We start from the raw sequence: 19,893 nt of genomic DNA on the forward strand, positions 1-19,893 counted from the left end.
AAGTGGCAGAGAAGAAATGGGGTGTGTGTGTGTGTGTGTGTGTGTTTGCACCTCTGTGTGTGCAACTATGTGCACCTGTGTGTGTGACTGTGTAACTCTGCATGCATGTGTCCGTGTGCACGCGTGTGTGTGTGTGTGCATGCGCAGAGCAGACAGCTGCGTCTCAACAGGTGACGGGACACCCACTCTGGCCAGGGCCCAGCAAAGATCCCACGGGCCAGGAGCAGGTGGATGCGAACAGACGGACAGGCCGGGGGGACCCAGACCACGGCCCCGTCCTGCTCCCTGACCCTGGAGCCCCAGCAGGAGGCAGGGGGGCACTCACCCACACAGCCCACCCCGCTGCGGCTCAGCTCGAAGTCCGGGGGACAGCTGCAGCGGTAGCTGCCGGGCGTGTTGACGCACAGGCCGTTGAAGCAGGTCACGGGGTCGGCACACTCGTTGACATCTGTTGGGGGGGGAGCACGTCAGCAGGGGGCCCTCCCTCAGCCCCCATCTCCCCCCACCCCCCGCCTTCCTCCTGGATGCTGGATCCAGGGCTGTGGGCTGAGGCTCTGTCCTCCCCTGGGAAGAGCCTGGGGAACGGCGGCCCCCGCCTGACCCCTCCACTCCCTGCAGTGTTCACTTTGGCAGCGAAGTCTGCCCCTTGGAAGCGCTCCTTGCTCTGGGTCCGCGCAGCCAACGTTGAAAACCAACGTTTTCAAGGCGCCTGTTTGTACAAACAAAGTTTCGCCGGCACACGGCCACGTCCATTCATTCCCCTCGCGCCTGCGTCTGCTTTCGAGCTTCGACGGCAGAGCCGAGTGGTTGCAACAGAGGCTGTGTGACCCTCCCCCAAACTGAAAATATTTACTATCTGGCCCCATCCTGACAAAATCCGCGGACCCGTTTTAAACAAACGGGTGCCAGACCATTTGGAGGGTCACGGGGGAGCACGATTTCACTCATTCGAGGCATTTATTCAGAGGATGACAGATACCAGCTAAGAAGCTTAATGGGAACAGGAGCGCTATTGGAGATGGGGGTCAGACGAGGCCGCCCCGGGAGACAACAGTGGAGAAGAGATCTGAGTGACCTGTGCCCCCTCCCCGCCCCCACTCTCGCGTCCCCTTGCCCCCCTCTTCGCTGCCCCCTCACCTGTGCAGTTGCTGCCACTACGGTCCAGCTCGTAGCCCTCGTCGCAGACGCAGCGGAACATTCCAGGCAGGTTCTCACAGCTCCCAAACACACAGAGGTTCCCCAGGACACACTCGTCCACGTCTGTGGGGACCCCGGGTCAGCCCACCCCGCCTGGCAGCCCGCTCTGGCAGCCCCCAGTGCGAGCGGGCTGCAGGGACCCGCCCACCCTGTCCCCCACCCTGGCAGCCCCAGGCCTCACCCTGGCAGGCCCGGTGGTCCTCCGTGGGGCTGAAGCCCATCTCGCATTCGCAGCGGTAGCCGCCGGGGACATTGAGACACTGCCCATTCTCGCAGAGGTCCACGTCCTCCGCACATTCGTCTCTGTCTGAGGGGCCCCGAGAGGCAGAGTGGGGGCCAGCTGGCCAGGACGCGCAGGGCGGGCAGGGGGGTCCTCATCACTTGTACCCTTCACCGTCACCCAGGATCCCAGGGAGCAGGCAAGTAGCACTGAGAACTCGGACCCCGACTCGGTGAGCAGGTGACCAAGTCAGGGCCAGGGGAAGGAGAGGGGACCTGGTCACTCAGGATCCATGGTGGAGGGAAGTCGGCAGGTGCTCCCCACGTCCAGCAGGCTCCACACATTCAGAGCCCGGGGCGGAGGACCACCCCCCGTGACTCTGAGCCTGGCCCCCGTGGGCTGAGGACACATGCTTTCAGCGTCCACGGAGCCGTGGGTGAACCGGTGTGATTCGGGACGCCAACTGACCGCTGCAGCCACCTTGCAGTCCAATCCACGTGGCCGTCCCCTCGGGGCCCCTCCTGCCCTCCCCCCACCCCCCGACCTCACCTTTGCAGGAGAAGCCGTCCCCGGCGAAACCCCAACGGCAGGCGCAGCGGTAGGAGCCGGGGACGTTCAGGCAGTCGGCTCTGGGGCTGCACCGGTGCTCCCGGAAGGCGCATTCATCCAGATCTGCAGGAGACGGAGCCCGGGGCCCCCCAGGTGTGTGCATTGGGGGGCTGCAGGGGGGAGGGCAGACTCTCCGATCTGGGGCCCCCGACCTCCGTCAGCTGCTCTGCCTGGACCTGCCGCCCCCGGGCACTCACCGTGGCACTCGAAGCCATCCCCCGCCCAGCCCGGCTGGCACCTGCAGGCGAAGCTCCCGGGGACGTTGAAGCAGGAGGCATGGCTGTCACAGCTGTGTCCCCCAAGCGCACATTCGTCCACGTCTGAGATGGGAGGGATCCAGTCACAGGTGGGGCAGGGCCAGGAGACAGGAGGAGGACACAGCAGCCCCGTGAGGCCTGGGCCTCGAAGAAATAGGGCTTTGGGGGCAGAGCGGGGACACTGAAGTGTAGTCGTAGGAGACAGAGCAGGGACCCCCCCGCCTTGGGGAGGGCTGGCCCAGAAATGGCCCCCCGCCTCCAGATGCTTCCACCTTCACCCAGAGCCCAAGAGGGAAACCTGAAAATCCAAGAGGCACGACCCCCAGCAGCCCTCAGAAATGTCTTGAAATGGCAGCACGAGAGACTCAGGGCAGACGCTAAGAGTAACCGTCCTAAGGAACACGGCCCCCTCTCTCTACAGCAGGATTTCCAGTCCTCGGTCAGTCCTGCATCATCCTTCTGCTCTCTGCCCCATTTCTCCGTCACCCAACTGAGCTATTGTGGACTGAACGGGTCTTCACACCGCCTCCTGTTTTCACTGACAATGTATTTTAAAAGAAAATTTCCGAACGACACCAACAGCCCCTGAGAAGCCCTGCATTTGACGCTCTGTGACGTGACACTTGATTCTGGTCCACGTTAAAATCACTGCTTAATTTTAGCAGGCAGAACAGTGTCCTCCAAAAACGCACGTTCGAGTCCTAACTCCCGGAACCTGGGAACGGGAACTTATTCAGAAATAGGATCTTTGTGGGTGTCACCAAGGGGAGAGGAGGTCGCCCTGGATTACGGGGACCCTGCCCCAGGGACGGGGGTCCTTAGAAGCAGAGGGAAATCTGGACAGACACAGAGAGAACGTGACGTGATGACGAGACACGGAGACTGGAGTGACGCGTTTACGGACCAAGCATCACCAAGGACCGGGGGCCACCAGAGCCCGGGAGAGGGGCACAGAGCTCCCCCAGAGCCCCCAGGAAGACGGGCTTGATTTTGCACTTCTGGCTCCAGAACCGTTCTGGAGAGAGAATACATTTCTGTGGTTCTGAGCCACCTGGCTTGTGGTCACATCACGGCTGCCCTGGGAGGCTAAAAGGATAAGCGTTGAAATGCTGAAATGTTTGTCCCTGTGTCGCTGAAAATCATCAGGCTGCGGACACTGGGGGCTCCAGAGCAGCCCCCGGAGGGCTGTGGGTTAAGAGGAGCCCGGGGCTCTGGACTGGGTCCTGTTCCTGGAATCTCTAAGAATGACGTCCGGTCTTGCTCTGCCCCGAGCGACGCGGCAGACCCCATGACCCCAGCTGGCCCCTCGGGGCCCCCTCGGCTCGCACCGCTGACCGCCGGCTCACCGGAGCAGCCCGTGGCCCCCTTCCTGATGACGTAACCCGGCTGACAGTGGCAGACAAAGGATCCCTTTGTGTTCTCGCAGGCCCCGTGGAGGCAGATGTGGGGGTTCAGGTCACACTCGTTCACGTCTGTGGGGACAGAGACCGTGACGCCTGAGCACTCGGTGAGGGGAGAGGAGGCAGGTGAGGGGGGATGGGGTTGCACCAGCATCGCACCAGCTTTGGGGTTCTCTTTGCCCGTCTCCAGGGCCGGGGAGCTCCCTTGGGCCCCAGCACTGGGCAGCTGCGTTATGCCAACATTTTACAGAGCATGCTCCATGGAACACACTGGGCCCGCGTTCCCCGAAGGATTTTATAGCCGAACACATTTAGAAAACTCTGAGTCAGACCAAGCTAACTGGATTTTTCTCCTGCAGACCTTTTCAGAGCCTTTATGCTGAGGAGGACCTGCAACAAGGGCATGGAGTTGGGAGCAGTCCCTATCTTCTCTGGTCCCGGGCCCGTAAGTGCTCGCTAAGACTTCTGCGATCTGGAGCTCTCCCAGCTGCCTTGGGCTGGACACGTCTCCTTGGCACCGAGTTACATTCTTCTTTCCTGGAACGTCCCTACTCTGCCCCTTGCTCTCTCCTGATGGGGCCCCCAGTATACATCGGCCACCTGGGCCACGTGAGGACCTGCTGCTGAGAGAGGATGATGATGACGGCCCCAGCAGCTCGGGGTCCCCAGTCAGGGCTCAGAGAACACGGTTCTGGGGGGCTTTCCCATCTCGCCCACCTTCCTCTGCGTGACGCCCCTTGGTCTACAGCGATTTTCAAGTGCAGCCCTCGGAAGTGGGCACGAGCCTGTGTGTGCGTTGGGTATACAGTGAGTGTTCAATAAATGTGCTTCAAAGGAACGAGGTCCGGGCGCCCTGATGCTACAGATGAGACCCCATGGGCTTTGGCACCGGCTCAGGGCGTCGTGGCCACGAGCAGATCACCGATCGCTATGGCAAAGCCTTGTTCCCCCGCCTGCCTGTGAGGGGATGGGACCTGGGGCCTGTCTTGCACGTGTGCCTCCTTGTGGGAGGCCTGGTGGCTGAGTTCCCACACTGTCTCCTCCACCCCACATCCCAGCTCCTCACCAACACACGTCCCCGCGTCCCGCGTGGCCACGAAGCCGTTGTAACACAGGCAGCGGTGTCCCCCGGGCACATTGGTGCACTGGCCGCCCTCGCAGATATCCGGGTTCTCTTCGCACTCGTCCACGTCTGGGGGGCAGGGGGGCTGTGCTGTGGATGGGCCAGGCCAGAGGGGAGCCCAGGGACCCCGCACAGGCTTGGTGGCCGGCCTGGGTCTGGTTGGCTTAGCCGGGGCCGAGCCAGGGTGGGTCGGCAGACGCCTCCTGCTTCGGCACCCACCCACCTGCGCAGGCCCTCCCGTCGGGCATCAGCGAGTAGCCGGGCGCACAGCCGCACCGGTAGCTGCCCTCGGTGTTAAAGCAGTGCACGTCACACCCGCCGTTCCCAGTGCTGCACTCGTTGACGTCTGCGGGGGCAGAGCAGCGGGGGAGAGGGTCCAGCGTGCGGCTGATCTGAGGGCAGGAGTGGGGCCGGGGTCCGGGGCCGGGGGCAGGTGCCTATGAGCCACGGGGACCCCGTCTCACCCACGCAGCCCTGGCGGTCCGGGGTGCTCTGGAAGCCGGCGTGGCAGGAGCACTGGAAGGCGCCGATGACGTTGACGCAGTGGCCGTGGGGACACAGGCCATCCCTCAGGGAGCACTCGTCGATGTCTGGGGGGAGTGCACGGCTGGCGGGGGCCCGGCGAGAGCTGGTGGGCGAGGGGCCCCCAGCGAAGGGCGGGCTGGGCCCCGCCAGCCATCTGCTTGACCCTGAGACCCTCGGACACGTGCACACGCCGAGGCGCTCACATGACACACCCTGTGGGTGTGTCTACACACTCACGAACACACCCTCACACAGTCACCCTCTGTAAACACACATCCACACCGATATACACGTCCATGTGCATGTTCATAGGCTCACACACACAGACCTCTCATGCCCGCTCACATGCAGTCACGCTCAGTAGATACCATTCACAATCAAATGCACACTCACTGCCATGTGTACACTCACGTGGGTGCACAAATTCACCTCACACCTACTGACAGGTGCATATGCTTGCCCTTGTGTAAATACACAGCCAGATACACACTCACACTCTTGCACACTCATGCAGACTCACAAACAACCCTCGCATGCATGCACATGCAAACACACTTCCCCTCGACACACAGCCACACTCACACCCTTTAACACTCACAGATCCACAAACACACCCTCATACCCACTCACCCACAAACACACTCACCCACGTGCAAACACATATTTACACCCACACACTCTCACAGCTCATGCAGACTCACAAACACACACACAGGTACACTCACCCTTGTGGAGACACACATGTACACACTCACACAGGCTCGCATACAAGCACCCATCACACACTCACTGTGTGGGTAGACACAGTCACAGGTGCACTCACACTTTCTCATGCCCACACACACATAAACACTCCCTCCATCTCACACCCACGCATAGTCACACTTTACACACACACGGACCCATCCTTGCACACTTGCTTTTCCATTTGCACATTCACACAAAACAGGCTCAAACACACGCTCCCAGTATCTCACTCAAACCGCTCACACTCGCTCCCCCACTTGCACACCCGGTTGCACGCTCACCCTCACAGGCTGTGCGCTGGGCCGTCAGTGCGTGTCCAGGGGCACACTGGCACTCGTAGCTCCCATCCGTGTTGGTGCAGGTGCCGCCCCGGCACAGCTGCGGGTCTCGTGCACACTCATCCACGTCTGGGCATGTGGGGAGAGAGCAGGTGTGAAGGTGCTGAGCCGGGAGGGCACGAGGGCTCCAGGAGCTGCCTGTGGACCCCCCGGGGTGCCTGGAGGCTTGGGCTCAGGCAACCAGGGGAGCAGGGTTGGCGCTGGGAGGAGCAGAGACAAGTCAGCCAGGGAGCAAGCTGCAATTATCAGGAGAATCGGGGCCACAAGACTGACACTCCTGGAGTCGCTGAAGGAGGCCCTCAGAAGCCCCCTCCCTGGTACCCGCACAGGACACAGTAGAAAGGCAAGGCCCAGCCCCATGGGGCATCAGCGCCAGAAGCAGGCGGCCTTGCCCCCCAGCTCACCACCCTCCTCGCACTCCAGCCTCCCATGCTTCCTTCTACCCCTCAGACTCACCTCAGGGCCTTGGCACATGCTGTTCCCTCCACCTGGCCCTCTGCACAGCAGCTCCTTCTAGCCCTCAGGCTCACCCCAGGGCCTTTGCACGTGCTGCTCTCCCTCCAGGCTACTCTTTCAGCCCCTCTTCACCCCATTTACTCCCACTCTCTCAGCCACAACCTCAAGCCCCACAGAACAGGGTACATCCCGGGGGTCCACGCTCCCACCCCACCACGTGGCCCCTCTGAGTGCTTCTGACGGTGGCTGCTTCGCATTTCTCTGGGGATTTGTTTTATTAATTAGGTCACGAGCTCTGAAAGAAGGGCCCTCTGCTCCTGCCTTCTGCAGTCCCCTGAGCAGATACACGTGAAACGTTTACTGAGTGAATAAAACAAAGGACGAGGACAAGAGGCTCCTCTCTCCCAGGCCCTCGCGTCTCCTCCCGCCACACCCGCCTGGGAGAACTTGCCCAGATCGCCGTCCCCAGGTCTCCCTTCTGTCCCCCGGACCCAATGGCTGGCTGCCTTTGGGGACGACGCCACGTGGCGCCCACGCTCGCTGCGTCCCAGCTGGACTACAGCTCTGCCCATGCCTGCCCCCTCCGCCCGCATCCGTCACACCAACGTCCCCACCATCCCTCCGCTCGGCCAGGACCCTCGCGGCCCGGCCCGGCCGCCTACCCACGCAGCTCTTCATCAGCACGAAGCCACCCTCGTAGCCGGGGAAACACTCGCACTCGAAGCCGCCCGGGGTGTTGACACAGGCGCCCTGGCCACACAGGTCGGGGGAGATGCGACACTCGTCGATGTCTGTGGAGAGAGGGCACAGGGGCCGGGCCTCCCAGTCTGTAGACACACGGGGCCACGCGGGAGCCCCAGACGAGCACAGGGAATGCCCCCCCAGCCCGAGGCCCCTGTGCCAGCTTTGACAGCCAGGTCCCTGAGGCCCAGAGAGGGTGGCAACCTGCCCTGGGTCAGACAGCAGGCGGGCAGGACAAGAAGCGCCTACAAACTAGCCTTAACGCCATCCAATTGGTGGCCCCTAGCCCCACAGGTGCCCCCCCAAGAGGGAGAGTTGGGTACATACCTGTGCAGTTCCTCTCATGGGCGTCCAGGGCGAAGCCCCCCGCACAGGAGCAGCGGAAGCTGCCCACGGTGTTGCGGCAGGTGCCGTGCACGCAGAGGCCGGGGAACGCTTTGCATTCGTTCACATCTGCGGGGCGGGGCACGGGCTGTCACAGCAACCCAGCATCCCGGGGTCCTTCGCTTCTGGGCGTCCGCACCTCTGACGGTGCGTGGTTTGCTGACTCTCAAACTCGCTTCCTGCCCCTGGGCCTTTGCCCATGCTGTGCCCTCTCCCCGTCCTCCAGGTTCCCGGAGCCCAGACACACCTTTATAGAAGGGCCGGCCAGACAGGAAGTCCCGGCTGGCAAAGCCCAGCCCCCGGGGACACAGGCTGGCGAACGCTGGGGACTCGGGCTCCGGGCAGGCCTCGCATGCGGACCCCCACGCGGCGCCCACGGAACAGCAGCAGAGATCCATCCGGTACTTGCCGGGCAGGGCGGCCCCACACACGTCCTCGTCCCAGTGCAGGAAACACGGCTCCAGGCGCACATCTGTGTGGAGGGACAGTCACCAAGTCCCACCCACCCCTGCCACACGGTGCCCACCGCCACATGGGCTTTACGGCCTCCCTCAGCAGCACCCATCTGAAACATCCCCCTCGACAGGAAGACTGAGATGGGAGAGACTTCTTCATGCTGAGGTTTGATGTCATCCAATAAATTTTTTTTTTTTTGGTGAGGAAGATTGGCCCTGAGCTAACATCTGTTGCCCATCCTCCTCTATTTTATATGTGGGACGCCGCCACAGCATGCCTTGATGAGCGGTGTGTAGGTCCACGCCCAGGATCCAAACCTGCGAACCCCAGGCAGCCAAAGCAGAGCACATGAACTTAATCACTGTGCCACTGGGCTGGCCCCCAACAACTCTGTTTTAATGATAATAACTCGCACTGTGAGGGAGCTTGCTAGGTACTGGGTGCTGCTCTAAGCATATCAATCATCGAATCCTCAAAATCACCCCGAGACGAAAACACTATTATCGTGCCCATTTTACAGGCAAGAAAACAGAGGCACAGAAGGATCAGGCAGCTTGCCCGAGACCATACAGTCAGTAGGAGGTGGAGCTGGGTTCAAACCAGGCCACCCGGCTCCAGCATCTGTGTGTTTAATCTGTGAACAAGACCACCTGAGAGCAGACAAACTGTCCTGAACGCCAGACACGAGGGGCTAAGACAGGGGCCAGTAGCCACAGCCCGGGGGCCGGCTGCCTGTCTTTGTAAGTAAAGTTTTATTGACACACAGCTGTGTCCCTTTGTCTCCGTAGTGCCTGTGGCTGCTTTTGCGCTACACGCTGGGGCTGAGTAGCTGCTACAGAGTCCACGCGGCCCACAGAGCCAAAAATACTTATTCTCTGCCCCTTTGCAGAAAAGTGTGCTGACCCCTCGTCCAGGACAACTTTTTCTCTTTGCAAAAGAAACATATGCTTAAGTGGGTCCACTGGAGGATGAGACCCCCTTATAGAATCTTTGGGGGAAATTGGAAGTGCTGAGACACCCACTGGGGTCCTTCTTGGGGTCTCTTGGGCCCAGTGCCTCTGTCCAGGGCTAATGGTCACATTGGACCAGCGCGAGCCAGAGTTCGCATCTCTGCACGTCACCCGGCCCTGAATTCAGCAGAGGTGGGTCCTGCAAGGCAAGGCTGTTTTCTCTTTCCTCAGTGACCTTCCTTCCTTACTCGCATTTTGGGGTCACTGAGAAGACCCGCTGTGCAGCTGAAACTCAGTTTAGAAGAAGATCAGAGTCGAGAAGTGTCATTGGCCCGCCTGCCTTACGGGTGACCAGCCCCGAGATGCCGACAAGCAGGCTACTAATGGGTCGGTGTGACTACAGAAGGGAAAACTGATAGAACCCGGAGCCCTGTCTGCTGGCCGACACGTGCTTTTGGCTAAGAAACTTCCGGTTCAAGACGTTGATGGGGCAAAGCCAAGAAACTCTCATCCAGGGGGAAAAATCTCAGAGCCTTTGAGCTGGACGTGAGCCATTTGGGGAGAGTGTTTGAGCCATGGATGCTGAGGGAGGTGGACGGTCCCAGAGGACTCCCTGGGTCCCTCGTGTTCCTGGAAAGGGTCTCCAGTCGCTGGGCGTGGAGACAGTGAAAGCAGGGCAGATGGCCCTGCATGGGGACCCCGCACGGACTCACCCACGCACAGCCGGCCTGTGGTGTCCAGCGTCAGGCCCTGGGGACACTCGCAGCGGAAGGAGCCGGCGGTGTTGAGGCAACGCCCATTGAGACAGACGCCGGGGAAGACCTCGCACTCGTTCACATCTGGGTAGTGGCAGACAAGGGGAGAGATGAGTGCTGGGGGCTCCCAGGAGCTGGGAGCTCCGGACCCAAGCTGTCCTTGGGGAGGTGGCAGGGCACAGTGCCAGCCTCAGGAGCTGGGGCATTGTGGGGAAGACCAGGGTACCAGGATGGGGAGTCTCTCTCCATCTCAAAGGATTTCAGGGAGGGACCCCAGGCAGCTCCCCTGACACCCACCCGCCCACGTGCAGCTCGAGGGGGACGGCGACGGGGGAATTACCTTCACACGCGAGCCCCTTCATGCGGGCAAAGCCGCGGGCACAGGCGGGGTCTGCGGTTAGAAGAACCAGGACGAGGAGAGGAATCGCTCCCTCCATCCAGACTTGGGGGACCTCTTCCACCCCAGTTCTCTGAAGGGCACCCCAGCGGGCACCGTGGCCGTGCCTGGGAGACCCCCAGGAGCCCATCAGGGGCATTACCCATCTCGCAGCGTCCGCAGGGGCTCCCCCAGGCGGCCCCGAGGGTGGCGCAGCACGCAGACCGCAAGGTGGCTCCGAGCAGGTTCGCCTCGCAGCGGCCATCCTGGACCTTCAGCCAGCAGGTGCCCTTGGTGCTGTCTGGGGACAGAGGGCACCTGGCTCACCTGCCAGCTGCACAGCTGCAAACCAACCCACGGAGGCCCAGCCTCCCCCACCGGGGGGGGGTACAGAGCGCTGGGCAGTGGGGCCCCTGGACCCCTGTGAGATCAGGGACCTCTCACCTAGGCACACGGTGCCGGAGGGCCCCAGCCGGCTGCCAGGGGCACATTCGCAGGAGTAGGAGCCGGCCAGGTTCCGGCACATGCCATTCACACACGGGTTGGACAGGCACTCATCGATGTCTGCGAGGACAGCCCCCACTGGGCCCTGACCTGCGGGAGGGCGAGCCCCACCCGGCCAGGGCCCCCTGCTCCCCCCGGGGCTGCCAGAGCCCAGCGACGGGTGGTGCAAGCGTGTCCAAGCACGTGCGTGCACAGACAGGGCATGTGCATGCATAGAAATGGGATGTGCAGGCACGCATGCATTTGCAGTGAATCGCGTTGTTCACCCCTGCAAGCACGTTGACACACGTGCTCCTGGGAGCGTGCACATGTGAAAAGCACAGAAGGACAGACGCAGTGGGGAATGGCAACCCTCAAGTGTCGGTCATGGCGAAGATAGGACAAGAGTGAGAAGTAGGAAGGAAAACAGAGGACAGAGGCCTGGACGTGGCTGGGGTCAGCTGGGGAAGTGAGGAGCAGGCGGCTGCAGAGGGTGAACAGGACAGGGTCTGAGAAGGGACACGTGGGGGGCTCTGGTGACCTTGGGGACAGAGGACGGTGCTGTGGAAAGCTTTGGCTGTCAGGGGAGGCAGGAAAGAAGATGCAGGCCGGGGAGGTGGGGTCAAGCGTCTGTGCGTGTGAGTGCGTGTGTCCGTGAGTGTGGAAGGGGCTGCAGGACAGGCAAGGTCTTTGCCACCAAGGATATGTGGGCAACAGCAGGCACACGTGCTTGAGCAAGGATGGGCACATCTTCTGTGGATGTGAGCACCTATGTGTGAGCGTGCATGAGTGCACAGGTGTGTAGGTCTGTGAGGGTGTGTGTGACTGTGAGCCTAAGTGTGTGTGAGAGAATGTGGACACACACTCTTCGAGAAGGCGCATGTGAGTGTGTGTGACTGTGTGGGAGTGTCTTCGAGTGTGACTGTGGGTGTGTACGTGTATTTTGAGTGAGTACTGGTGTGTGGAACTGAGTGATCTCATGCACACGTGTGAACATCTGAGTGCATGCATAAGGGTGCAACTTTGAGGGTATAACTGTGTGTGGCTGTGAAGACAAGTGTGTAAAGTGTCAGAATAAGTGTGTGTGTGAATGGGGGCATCTCTGGGTTTGAGTGTGCATACCCATGAGTGTGTATAACTGTATGAGACAGAAGATGAATGTATGTATGTCCTCGGGTGTGTGGGAGTGTGAATGTGTGACAGTGAGCACACACGCATCTTTCAGCATACGTGTACCCACCACACGTGTGTCTGAGTGTGTACCTGTGTGTGTACAGAGCTCCAGAGTGTGTGCCTGCACGTGTGCGCATCTGTGCATGTCCACGCCACACGCAGTGTGTGTAGCCATCTGTGTGTGTCTGTGCATGTCCACGTCACATGCAGCGTGTGTAGCCATCTGTGTGTGTGTGTCCGTGTGCGTCCACAGGGCACACAGCGTGCTGGGATCCCGTACCTTCGCAGGTCTCAGTGTCCTGCCGGAGGCTGAAGCCCTGGGGACAGGAGCAGCTGTAGCTGCCAGGGCTGTTCCGGCACCAGCCATTGTCACACAGGAGGCTGTTGAGGGCACACTCGTCCACGTCTGCAGGGCGGGGCGGAAGAGCGGGGTGAGGGGTCCGTGCACGGAGGCTCCCCGGGACACCCGCCTGCCCGCGGGGCACACGCACCCCTGCACTCCTTGCCGGCCTCGCCCGCCTCATAGCCCAGGTTGCAGACACAGCGGTAGCCGCCCCGCAGGTTCTCGCACACGCCGTTGGCACAGACGTCAGGGTCGAGGGCACACTCATTGATGTCTGCAGCGGGCAGAGGGCATCAGCAGCCGCCCCGGCTCACCAGGGGTCTCCAGAAGCCACGTGTCCCTGGGGCTGAAGCTCCAGCCCAGACCCCGCCTCCTCTCACTCTAGAACAGGATTTCTCACCACTGGGGCCATTTGAACCTGGAACATTCTCTGCTGGGGGGGGGGGGGCGGGGCGTCCTGGGCACGGTAGGATTCCAAGCAGCAACCCTGACCTCCACCCATGAGACGCCACCGGCATGCTCTCCGATATTTCTCCAGAAATTGCCAAATGTCCCCTGGGGGCAAAACTGTCCCCAGTTTGGAACCCACAGACCAGACATTTGCACAGCAGCAATATAATAAAAATAAAGGAAGTCCCAACTGTTAACTTCACAGGAGGCTTACTGGCAGGTGCCAAGCACGCTGACTCCTCCGACCCTCACGCCATCCCTGAAATGGGTCCTGTTATTATCCTCACTTTACAGACACAGAAACTGAGGCACAGAGAGGGGAAGTAACTCGTCTGAGGTTATTCAATCAGTAAAGGGCAGGGGTGGGAGCTGAACCTGGGCATGTGCCTCCAGAATCTGTGCCTTTAACTTGGGGGGGGGGAGGGGGAGGACACCAATCCTGCAATGGGAAACAACCGCATCTTAAATCCTTTTATTTCCGCTCAGGCAGAAAGGTTGTTTCAGGAAGGAATGTGTGTGGGGGGGTGTGTGTGTGTGTGTTTGATCAGCAAACAAGTGAAAAAAGACACACATGCAGGGAATTTCCTTCCCCCTCAAGTTGCAACGGTTCAGCTTTGGGCTGAGACCTGCTGGCCACAGGAGATCAGCCAGGGGTCCCCGGGCAGGGACTGGCCAGTCCTGGGGGAATGGGAAGAATCCCGCTGGAGATGGCAGAGCGAGCGGGACAGAAAGGAGGGCTCAGGAGGGAAGGAGATGGCAGGGAGGGGAAGGAGCCACGGGAGGAAGCACAGCTTCCCGCATCCGCCATGTCTGTCACGGGCTGACCTGTGACCCCCAAATCCACACGTTGGAGTCCTGACCCTGAGAACCTCAGTATGTGACCTTATCTGGAGGTAAGGTCCTCACAGAGGCAATCCAGTTAAAACAAGGTCATTAGGGTGGATCCCCCAACGCATGCCAGTATGACTGGTGTCATTATAAAAAGGGGAAATGTGGACCCAGACTCGCCCCCAGGGAGAACGCCATGTGAGGATGAAAGCAGAGATCAGAGTGATGCTTCCGCAAGCCAGGGACCACCAAAGATGGCCAGTAGCTAGGAGAGAAGCAAGGAATGGACTCTCCCTTGCAGCCTCCGAGGGAACCCACGCCGCCGACACCTTGATCCCAGACTTTTAGCCTCTGGAACAGCCAGATGATACATTTCCGCTGCTTGTAGCACTTTGTTCCACAGCCCCAGAAAAAAAAAAAAATACAGGGCCCAACCACAACCCTGCCCCCTGCTGGCTCCCGGCACCGCCCCCACTCACCTCTGCCATCCGCCGTGATGCCGAGACCACTGCTGCACAGGGCCTGGAACTCAGCTGGGGGGGTAGGGCGAGAGGGGTCATGGCCATTGCTGCCATTATAGGATGTAGCCCAAGGACACGGCCCCTCAGTGTTGAGCAGGAGTCTGGGACTATGATGACCACGCCACGGGAAGAGCAATTTCCTTCAATCTCTTCTTGGGGAGAGCCCCCAGCGAAGAGAAGCCCCCCCTCCCCATGGGAGCCAAGACCCCCGCCCCCTCATCCCCCAGAGTCATGGACTGGAAGCAAGGATTGATGGAGCACGGGGCCATGAAAAGCTGGTGGGGGCCGGGCAGCTGGATGCTCACCAGAGTTCTTAGCGGGACACAGCTGGCAGGGCTCCCCAAACCCGTGATCTGGGCTAGCACAGCAACACTCGGACTTGGTGACAGCGCCGGGGAAGGGGCGGGCGCAGGAGCCCTTCTCCAGGGTCCCATAGCACGTGCTGCGCACGTGGGTGTCCACGCACACACGGCCGTCCACACCCACTGCCAGCCCCCCCAGGCAGCGGCAGTGGAACGAGCCCTCGGTGTTGGTGCAGTGGCCGTTCATGCAGATGCCCGGTGTCTGGCACTCGTCGATGTCTATGGAGGCCGCGGGGACACTGCGATGGGTCGCAGCCCCCCTACCTCCACCGCCAGCCCTTCCCGCCTCCCCATCTCTGCCTCTGATCCAGCCTCCAGCCTCACCCACGCAGTAGCGGCCACCGGGCGCCAGCAGGAAGCCAGACTTGCAGAGACACGTGAAGCTGCCATCCTCGTTGAGACACATGCCGTTGGTGCACATGGTGGTGGTGGCACACTCGTTGTGGTCTGGGGACACCCGGAGATGCTGGATCCAGGCAGCCAAGGCTGGGTGCTTGCCCCTCCCTGAGTCAGCCCTGCCGTGTGGACCGGCCCCTCCCTCTCGCTTCTCCAGAGCAGAGCCAGAGCTGAGCCCCCCGGGGACCCCTCCCAGGGGCGTGGGAGTCGGACAGGACATCGCTGTCTGACTGTGTCTGCCTGGACATCAGTGTGTCCGCTGGAACGTGAGCTCCCCTGGGCAGGACGGGGCTCCCTGCTAACATCTGTATCTTCCATCCTGGCACGTGTCAGCGCTCGGTAAATATTGTTCAAAGCTGACTAAGGGAGGTGGTGGCCATGCAACACTGCACTATGTGCCACCGCATTGTTCCCTTAAAAATGGCTGAAATGGTAAATGTGTATATTTTGCCACAATAAAAAAACGCAAAAAAAAAAAATTCCAAGAATAAATGAGGTGATGGGGCACGACATTGTGAAATGCACTAAATGCCACTGAATTGTTCCCTTAAAAAGGGTGAAAGTGGTAAGTTTTGTGCTATATATATTTCGCTGTAAAAAACTTTTGAATAAACGAGGTGGTGTGTGTACAACATTGGGAATGTGCTAAATGCCACCACATTGTGCACTTGAAAATGCTATGTGGGGCCCAGCCCCGTGGCCCAGTGGTTAAGTTCTCGCGCTCCACTTTGGTGGCTCAGGATTTTGCCCGTTCGGATCCTGGGCACGGACATGGCACCGTTCATCAGGCAGCGTCCCACATGCCACAACCAGAAGGACCTACAACTACAATATACACAACTATGTACTGGGGGGCTTTGGGGAGAAGAAGAAGAAAAAAAAATTTGCAACAGATGTTAGCTCAGGTGCCAATCTTTTTTTTTTTTAAAGATTTTATTTTTTCCTTTTTCTCCCCAAAGCCCCCCAGTACATAGTTGTATATTCTTCGTTGTGGGTCCTTCTAGTTGTGGCATGTGGGACGCTGCCTCAGCATGGTTTGATGAGCAGTGCCATGTCGGTGCCCGGGATTTGAACCAACGAAACGAAACACTGGGCCACCTGCAGCGGAGCGCACGAACTTAACCACTCGGCCACAGGGCCAGCTCCTCAGGTGCCAATCTTTAAAAAAAAAAAAAAAAAAAAGCTATGCGTATTTTGCTGCACGCACACAAAAAAGCCAGAATAAATGAGGTTGTGGTCGCACAAACATTGGGAATTACTAAAGGCCACTAAATTGTTCACTTTGAAGTGATTCAGTTGATCTTGTGTGAATCTCACCTTATTTAAAATAGTCTAAAGGAAGGTGGTAGGTGCAGAAATGAGTTAATTATCAAAGTATCAGTTTTGAGGGGCCGGCCCAGTGTTGCAGCGGTTAAGTTCGCACGTTACACTTTGGCGGCCCAGGGTTCACTGGTTCAGATCCCAGGTGCGGACATGGCACCACTTGGCAAGCCATGCTGTGGCAGGTGTCCCACATATAAAATAGAGGAAGATGGGCACGGATGTTGGCTCAGGGCCAGTCTTCTTCAGCAAAAAGAGGAAGATTGGCAGCAGATGTTAGCTCAAGGCTGATCTTCCTCAAAAAAAAAAAAGTATCCGTTTTGAACAATACAGGATTGTGCCCAAAAAGAAAAGAAAAAGAAATGAACAATTGAAAGATCCCTACAAAAACGTGTACGTGAATGTTCATAGCAGCGTTATCCATAATTGCAAAAAGTGGAGAAGACCCAAATGTCCGTCAACTGATGAAAAGATAAAAACAATGGTTCACCCACACACTGGAATACTACGCAGCCACGAAAAAGAGTGAAGCCCTCACACACGCTACACCATGGACGGACCTTGAAAACACCATGCTCAGTGGAAGAAATCAGTCACAAAAAGCCACATAGCATGTGATTCCACTTACACGAAATGCCCAGAACAGGCGAATCCACAGAGACAGAAAGCCAATTGATTAGCCTAGTGCCCAGGGCCAGGGGGGAGGGAGAGAAGATTCTGGAATGACTACTAATGGAGATGAGATGATAATGATATTCTAAACTTAGATTTCGGTGCTGCTTGTACAACTCTGAATATACTAGAAGCCATTGAATTGTACACTTTCAATGACTACTTTCACGGCATGTGAATTATATACCAATAAAGATGCTTAAAAAGGTTTTTAAAAATGAATGAACGAATAAATAATGAAAGAATGCAGAAACGAGAAAATCCTTCCTGTTAAGGGAGGACTTGAAGGCAGGTCTCCGCAGACAAGGTGACAGAAGAGAATAAAGGGGGTCCCAGAGTGCCCCACAAGCTATGGTACCCCGGATGCCGTAGCCTACGAGCAGGGCGCTCTCCACGGTCCTGATCCCATCTCTCTGGGGCGGGGGGCACCTCGTGGGACAGGAGAGGGGGTGTGCCTCAGGCTCAGGATCAGACAGCCCTTCCCAGGGTGCATGGAGTGAATTCACGGAGAGGGGAACGAAGAAGCGAACCAGAGGTGGACACAAGAAAAACCTCAGCTCGGCTGGCTGGGCTCAGAGGGTGAGCAGAGAATTGATTGTGGGGAGGGAGGCGGGTGACAGAGCAGCACAGAAGATGCAAGGGGGCCCTCGAAGACAGCCCATGGGGCCCAGAAGCCCCCTACACACCCACCCACCCCCAACTCACCCACACAGCTCTTGCCGTCAGGGCTGAGCTCGAAGCCTGCGTTGCAGATGCACTGGAAGCTGCCCTCCACGTTGACACAGCGGCCGTGCTGGCACAGGCCACTGCTGACAACGCACTCGTCCACGTCTGCGGGGAGGGAGGCGGGCAGTCAGCAGGTGCCCCACCCCTCGGCTCGGCCCTAATTCAGGTGGCAGACACAGGATGCCCCCCACCCCCAGCCAGGCCCCCCGTCGTCCCCACCCTCCGATGGCCGGCCGTACCCACGCACGCCTGCTTGGTGAGCGTGGCCTGGAAACCCTCATGGCACCCGCAGTGGTAGGAGCCGGGGGTGTTGACGCAGTCTCCGTGGCGGCAGGGGCTGCTGGCACATTCGTCCACGTCTGCGGGCAGAGGACCCTGAGCCCCAGCCCGGTAGGGTGCAGCCACCCCCCCACCAACCCGGCCACTGCTCACCGATGCACTCGCCGCGAACATCCTGTGTGTAGCCCACGTGACACTCGCAGCGGTAGCTGGACGGGGTGGGCAGGCAGCGGCCATGGAGACACAGGTTGGTGAAGTGTCGGCAGATGTCGATTGTCTGGTTCAGTGTGGCCGTCCCTGCCGTGGGGCCAGCGGGGGCACCTGAGCATCGGCCACCCCACCCCGGGCCCTGAGTCTGGGCCTTGCCTCTGGGCTCAGACCCCCACTCTGGGGCCTGGACCCTGCCTCCTATGCCCAGGCTTTCCCACTTCAGCCCAAAGTCCTGCCCTAGATTCAGACCCCCACCCTGAGCCCAGACCCCCAGCCATGGCCCAAACCCTGACTTTGAGGCCCAGGTCCCCAATCTCCTCCCACCCCAGACCACTGTGGGTACTTTCACCCCTGCTGCCCAGGCCTGGATCCCCCTCCCGGATCTAGGACCCCTCCTCCCAGGTCCCAGGCCTCACCAATGTTGGCATCGCCGAGGCCCAGGCTGGGAACCCCATGCCCATTGGAGCCGTGGGGGCTGTGCCGCGCTGGCCCAAGGCCGGGACCCACGCCGTTGGATCCGAAGCCAGGAAGGCCAGGGAAGGGGCCAGGGTAGGAGGGCAGCAAAGGGAAACCCTGCACGCACAGTCGCTGGAACTCTTCTGTGAGGAAGCAAGGTTTGAGGCCAGCCCCCAGCATGCCCCGGGGCCCCAACCTGCAGGCGGGGGGCAGAGGAAGGCGAGAGGCAGCCCCCCCTCCACTCACCAGAGCCCCGCGGAGGACACAGCTCAGGGGCCGGGCCAGCCGCCCAGCACCTGCCCTTGTCACAGCAACACTGCCTATGAGTGTAGTGGCCGGCGAGGTCCCCGGCACAGCGGCCTGTAATCAGCGCCGAGAAGCAGGTGCCGGCCCGGTGGTCTGCAACCGAAGTGGAGCGGATCAGTTACCGGACCTGGGTTCTGATTCCAGCTCCACCAACACTGCCTGCAGGACAGGTCTCCTTGCCTCCCTGTGCCTCAGCTTCCCCATCCGTGGAATGGGGATGCTCAGAGCACTCACCTCACCTGGGGAAAGTGACGCCCACGTGAAAAGTGGAGCGTATCGTGTCTGGCACGTGGCCGATGCTCACTGAGCGACACTTTTTATTACCAAGCTTTCCAAATTACCTCAGGGAGGTAGATTTGGGCTCATTCAAGCAAGAGCATCCCCAAAACGCAAGCTGGCACTGGTCGTGAGCTCCCCGTCACTGTGGGTATTCAACCACACTGAGGAAAAACTCTTGGTTTGGGGGGCTTCCCTGGTGGGAGGTCAGGCTGGACGCTCAGGTGGGGATGCCAGGATCCACAGCTGTGTGTGCCTGCCTGCCAGCCCTGGGCATCCCGGGGAAACCTAAGAGGCTGTGAAACTGAGAAGGAACCCCGATAGTGGATTGATGGCTGCAGCCCCTGGGGAGACTGAGGCAGACGCCCATCAGTTATGAGAAGCACGGTCCCTCTTCTACTTTCCACTGTTCCCTCGAGCCCGGCTTCGTGCGGTGATCAGATTTCTGAGGCCCTGACTCAAAGAGCATATTTTTAGGTTTAAAATCCCATAGATCTTGGCTGGGGGCCCGCCCCATAGATCTTGGCTGGGGGCCCGCCGTGGAGAAACCCCTCCCAC

General features: G+C 59.7%; 1 protein-coding gene across 4 annotated transcripts in view; it reads right to left on the minus strand.

The window, feature by feature from the left end:
• FBN3 (fibrillin 3) overlaps positions 1–19,893 on the minus strand; it is a 64,477-nt gene that overhangs the window by 34,400 nt on the left and 10,184 nt on the right. For 3 of the 4 annotated variants that reach the window (XM_070491887.1, XM_070491886.1, XM_070491884.1), the window contains 27 exons: positions 19,000–19,152; positions 18,714–18,896; positions 18,241–18,384; positions 18,048–18,167; positions 17,788–17,913; positions 15,019–15,141; positions 14,638–14,913; positions 14,291–14,344; positions 12,682–12,807; positions 12,471–12,596; positions 10,979–11,098; positions 10,698–10,835; positions 10,499–10,549; positions 10,117–10,242; positions 8,245–8,469; positions 7,941–8,066; positions 7,535–7,663; positions 6,360–6,485; positions 5,271–5,396; positions 5,030–5,152; positions 4,750–4,875; positions 3,630–3,755; positions 2,224–2,346; positions 1,967–2,089; positions 1,379–1,504; positions 1,138–1,260; positions 326–448 (listed from right to left, as the gene is read on the minus strand). In XM_070491887.1, the coding sequence (XP_070347988.1) occupies positions 326–448; positions 1,138–1,260; positions 1,379–1,504; positions 1,967–2,089; positions 2,224–2,346; positions 3,630–3,755; positions 4,750–4,875; positions 5,030–5,152; positions 5,271–5,396; positions 6,360–6,485; positions 7,535–7,663; positions 7,941–8,066; positions 8,245–8,469; positions 10,117–10,242; positions 10,499–10,549; positions 10,698–10,835; positions 10,979–11,098; positions 12,471–12,596; positions 12,682–12,807; positions 14,291–14,344; positions 14,638–14,913; positions 15,019–15,141; positions 17,788–17,913; positions 18,048–18,167; positions 18,241–18,384; positions 18,714–18,896; positions 19,000–19,152 (3,591 nt within the window). The remainder of the gene's footprint in view (positions 1–325; positions 449–1,137; positions 1,261–1,378; positions 1,505–1,966; positions 2,090–2,223; positions 2,347–3,629; positions 3,756–4,749; positions 4,876–5,029; positions 5,153–5,270; positions 5,397–6,359; positions 6,486–7,534; positions 7,664–7,940; positions 8,067–8,244; positions 8,470–10,116; positions 10,243–10,498; positions 10,550–10,697; positions 10,836–10,978; positions 11,099–12,470; positions 12,597–12,681; positions 12,808–14,290; positions 14,345–14,637; positions 14,914–15,018; positions 15,142–17,787; positions 17,914–18,047; positions 18,168–18,240; positions 18,385–18,713; positions 18,897–18,999; positions 19,153–19,893) is intronic. The other variant, XM_070491885.1, reaches the window with a different exon arrangement.

The sequence above is a fragment of the Equus asinus genome, chromosome 20, assembly GCF_041296235.1.
Source record: "Equus asinus isolate D_3611 breed Donkey chromosome 20, EquAss-T2T_v2, whole genome shotgun sequence".
NCBI lineage: Eukaryota > Metazoa > Chordata > Mammalia > Perissodactyla > Equidae > Equus > Equus asinus.